The 4,942-nt window shown below is 51.5% G+C and overlaps 1 protein-coding gene across 1 annotated transcript; it reads right to left on the bottom strand.

Moving 5' to 3' along the window:
* Positions 1-232: 232 nt before the first annotated feature.
* LOC109750132 (uncharacterized) lies at positions 233-571 on the bottom strand. Its single transcript, XM_020309086.1, has one exon. It carries the CDS (start codon positions 569-571, stop codon positions 233-235), a length of 339 nt encoding a protein of 112 aa, XP_020164675.1.
* Between the last annotated feature and the right edge of the window lie 4,371 nt (positions 572-4,942).

Here is a 4,942-nt window from a genome sequence, read left to right as displayed (position 1 = left end):
ATGCAAAGATGTCCCAGTTCTCACAGAGGAACTGGATGAGCGCTTCTTCCTATTTGCTGTCGAGTGATGTTGAAATATGAGTCGGAGCAGCATTGGGATCGGTCGGGTGAATGTGAATTTGCTTGGTTTCACCAGACGACTGAAATGCAGACTCTGAAGCAGGCTTCTTAGAACGCAACAAATCACTCGGATCTGCATTTTTCTGGTACTCTTGCATTTCCACCACTGCGATCTATTCATCAACAATCTTTGAGCCCTTCTGGAGGCACTCTTCCGCTCTCTGCCGATTACTAGTGATTGTGATCACGCCCTTGGGACCATGCATCTTCAGCTTGAGGTACATGTAACACGATCGAGCCATGAAATGGGCATATGCAGGTTTGCCCAGAATGGCATGATAAGCACTGTGAAAATCCACAACTTCAAATGTCAACTTTTCTTTGCGGTCATTCCTCGAATCACCGAAAACCACGTCAAGAGTGATCTGGCCGAGTGAATCGACTTTCTTCCCAGGGATGACACCACGGAATCGCATATTGCTTTCATTGAGCTTGGACATCGGAATGCCCATCTCTCTGAGAGTCTCAGCATATAAAATGTTCAATCCACCGCCACCATCTATCAGAACTGTGGTCAGACTGGTTGAATGTGATAGGAGTCTTTGACCACTTCAAATATGTTGTCGTTGCCAGAGCAACCATGTTTACTTCTCTGTTGATGACCTTCAGTCGACTTTTGCTCTCAACGTCAGCAAAAATCACTAAAGTGGCATTGACATTGGGGTAACCATCATCCTCTTCCTTGTCCCCATCCTTATCAAATTCCTTCTCTTTCTCAATGGGTTGTTTCTCTCGGAACTGCTGGATAAGGAGTCGACATTGTCGAGTGGTATGCTTGGGATAAATCAGATTACCCTCTTCGTCTTTCTTGGTGTGAATGTGACATGGCAAATCCAACACATCATTTCCTGCTTGATCTTTTACCTTCTTGGGGATCCAGGGCCCCTGTGACGCCCGGATGATCAAGCTACAGTAAACCTCTGCTAATGGTGCCACGTCACCTCGGTTACTGTTGATAAACTCGAGTTAGTTCAAAAACGATTCAAGTTAAAATTTAAAATATAGGCCAACAATAAAAGTTTTCAAATAATGAAAACTAAACTAAAAACTGAAAACTAAATTGTTCAAAATTTAGAAAATAAATCATGGGTGATTGTGGTGGAGAAACCACATTTTGATAAAATGTTTAGATGCAATAAATTAATTAAAACAGGGGCTAAACAATTACTTAAATGCTTTTAATTAGCAAACAAATATAAACCTATTTTATTAAAGTGTGAAACTTCTTGTGACAGAGGGGTAATTTAAAACACTAAATTAAGTGTTGGTCTCATATTTTTATAAAACTAAAATCTACTAGTAATAAAATAAAACAGTAAAGAAAAAAAGGAAAAGAAACAAACAAAAAAAAGGGAAAAGGAAAGAGAGAGCCCCCCCCAATTGGGCCTCGGCCCAGCAGGCTACCAGGCCGCCAGGCCGGCCCAACCGCGCCCTCTACTAACCCCCCTGGGTGCCCGAAACCCTAGCCGGTCAACCCACTCCCTCCCGATCCCCACTCCCCCACTCGCTCCCTGCACGCCCCTCTCCCCTTTCCCCGCCTGGATCGGGGCAGAGGGCCCCGACCCCTTCGCCACGCTGCCGCCGCCCGGCGCCTCCGGCCACCCCCTCGCCGGCGCCTGCCTCCCCGTCTCCCCCCGCATGGCGCCCGCCCCACCTCGACCCGAGCTAGATCGGGATCGACCCCGCTGCGCCCCGACGACCGTGCCTCGCCGCCCGGTGCCGCTCGACGCCCTCGTCCACGACGACGCCATCGCTAGCCCCCGCCGGACCGCTACCTACCCCGCCGCCCCGGCGATGCCAGGCGCTTGCTGGACGCCGGCGCCGCCCCATCTTCTCTTCCCCGCCGGCCTCCTCGAGCCACGCCGACCGGGGCGACCGCACCGGACGCCATCGCCTACGTCCACCCCGCCGCCGGATCTCGTCGCCCCGCCGCACGTCGTCGCCGTCCTCCTCCCCACGGATCGTCCCCGAGCCCACTGCCATGCCCCTCCCACTCCCCTGTGAGCCGCCACCTCCCTCCTCCCTCTCCTCCTCTGTGCGTGCGTGCCGCCCTCACCGCGCGCTCGGCGCCCCGCTCCGTCGTTGCGACGCACGGCCACACGCGAGCCCGCACCCGCGCCTGGAGCTCACTCGGCCGTGGTCTCCCCCACGTCACTGCCCCCGCCGTCCCACTGCGCCCGTCGCCGCCTGCACGTGCGGCCACAGCACCTCGCCCGTCCGCCCCGCCCGCCTGCGCACGCGCGCCCACGGCTCTGGTCCCCTCCGCCCCACCGCCCTGTTCCGGCCGGCGCTCGTGCGGCCCCTGGTCGCTGGCGCCCGCGCCCGGCTCTGCTGCGTCGCCTCGGCGGGTTACGCCCGCACCCTGGGGCTCCGCCCCGTTTCGCCAGCGCCCCTGCGCCCCCATGCCCGTAACCCGTTCGCCCGCTTAGGCCCCAGGTGCCACTGACCCCTGGGCCCGGACCCCCCTGGGCCACTGACAACGGGCCCAGCGCACAGAACGAATAAAAATAAAAATAAAAAAAATAATAATAATAATAAAAATAATAAATTAATTAATAAAAATAAATAAATAAATAAAGAAAATAAAAATAATTTTAATTAATTAATTAATTAATTAAGTTAATAATCCTGTTTAAATTAATTAAACAGTAATTATTTAGCTAGACCCTAATTAAACTAAACAGAGAATGACAGGTGGGTCCCACTGGACCCACATGTCAGTTGACCCAGTCAACCCCTGTTGACTGCTGACGTCAGCATGACATCATGCTGATGTCATAAATCCATTTTCGAATTAATTTAAATAATTAATTAAATTCCAGAAATTAATAAAATCTTTAGAAATCATATCTTTTGATCCGTAACTCGGATTAAAATACTTTCTACATGAAAGTTGCTCAGAACGACGAGACGAATCCGAATACGCAGTCCGTTCGTCTGCCACGCGTCCCTAGCATAGTGAACCTGCAACATTTCACCTCCGGTTCATCTATCCGAAAACGTGAAACACCGGGGATATTTTGCCGGATGTTTCCCCCCTTCACCGGTATCACCTCATACCGCGTTAGAACACGTCTAGCTCTGCCTGTTGTCCTGTTATGCACTTGCTTGCTATGTATTTACTGTTTCTCCCCCCTCTTCTCTTCGGTAGACCCCGTGACGATGCTGATGCCCCTGTGGTCGACTACGTCACTGACGACCCCTCCTTCTTGTCTGAACAACCAGGCAAGCCCCCCCTTGATCACCAGATATCGCCTATTCTTCTCTATACTGCTTGCATTAGAGTAGTGTAGCATGTTACTGCTTTCCGTTAATCCTATACTGATGCATAGCCTGCCCTTGCTTCTACTGTTGATACCTTTACCTGCAATCCTACTGCTTAGTATAGGATGCTAGTGTTCCATCAGTGGCCCTACACTCTTGTCCGTCTGCCATGCTATACTATTGGGCCGTGATCACTTCGGGAGGTGATCACGGGTATATACTATATACTTTATATACATGACACATGTGGTGACTAAAGTCGGGTCGGCTTGTTGAGTACCCGCAAGTGATGCTGATGAGGGGGCTGAAAGGACAGGTGGCTCCATCCTGGTAGAGGTGGGCCTGGGTTCCTGACGGCCCCCGACTGTTACTTTGTGGCGGAGCGACAGGGCAGGTTGAGACCACCTAGGAGAGAGGTGGGCCTGGCCCTGGTCGGCGTTCGCGGTTACTTAACACGCTTAACGAGATCTTGGTATTTGATCTGAGTCTGGCCATTTGGTCTATACGCACTAACCATCTACGTGGGAGTAGTTATGGGTATCCCGACGTCGTGGTATCAGCCGAAGCTCTTTTGACGTCAGCAACTGAGTGGCGCGCGCCGCATTGGACCGTAAGCTCGCGCTTGTATTAAGGGGGCTAGGTCTGCTTCCGGCCGCGTACGCAACGTGCAGGTGTGCATAGGGCGATGGGCCCAGACCCCTGCGCGCATAGGGTTAGACCGGCGTGCTGACCTCTCTGTTGAGCCTAGGTGGGGCTGCGACGTGTTGATCTTACGAGGCCGGGCATGACCCAGAAAAGTGTGTCCGGCCAAATGGGATCGAGCGTGTTGGTGATGAAGGCGGTGAAGTTGTTGGTGTAGATTGCGGTGATGATGATGGCCCCGGCGGCGTTCCGGCGCCACCGGAAGAGAGGGGGAGAGGGCCCCCTTCTTCTTCTTCTTCTTCCTTGACCTTCTCCCTAGATGGGAGAAGGGTTTCCCCTCTGTTCCTTGGTCTCCATGGCATGGGAGGGGCGAGAGCCCCTCCGAGATTGGATCTGTCTCTCTGTCTCTCTCTGTTTCTGCGCTCCCAGATCTGGCCTTTCACCGTTTCTTTTATAACCGGAGATCCGTAACTCCGATTGGATTGAAATTTGAACATGATTTTTATTCGGATATTAGCTTTCTTGCAGCGAAAGAAGGGCAACAATTGCCTTACGGGGTGTCCACGAGGGTTAGGGGCGCGCCCCCTGCCTCGTGGCCCCCTCGGGCATCGTCTCACGTTGATTCCACTTCCCAAAAATCAGATATATTCCAAAAAAAAATTCCGTCAGTTTTATTCCGTTTGGACTCCGTTTGATATGGATTTTCTGCGAAACAAAAAACATGCAACAAATAGGAACTGGCACTGGGCACTGGATCAATATGTTAGTCCCAAAAATAGTATAAAAAGTTGCCAAAAGTATATGAAAGTTGTATAATATTGGCATGGAACAATCAAAAATTATAGATACGACGGAGATGTATCAGCATCCCCAAGCTTAATTCCTGCTCGTCCTCGAGTAGGTAAATGATAAAAAAG

This window comes from Aegilops tauschii, chromosome 7, assembly GCF_002575655.3.
Source record: "Aegilops tauschii subsp. strangulata cultivar AL8/78 chromosome 7, Aet v6.0, whole genome shotgun sequence".
NCBI lineage: Eukaryota > Viridiplantae > Streptophyta > Magnoliopsida > Poales > Poaceae > Aegilops > Aegilops tauschii.
The sequence above is the reverse complement of the archived record's forward strand: the minus strand, read 5'-3'. Positions and strand labels throughout refer to the sequence as shown.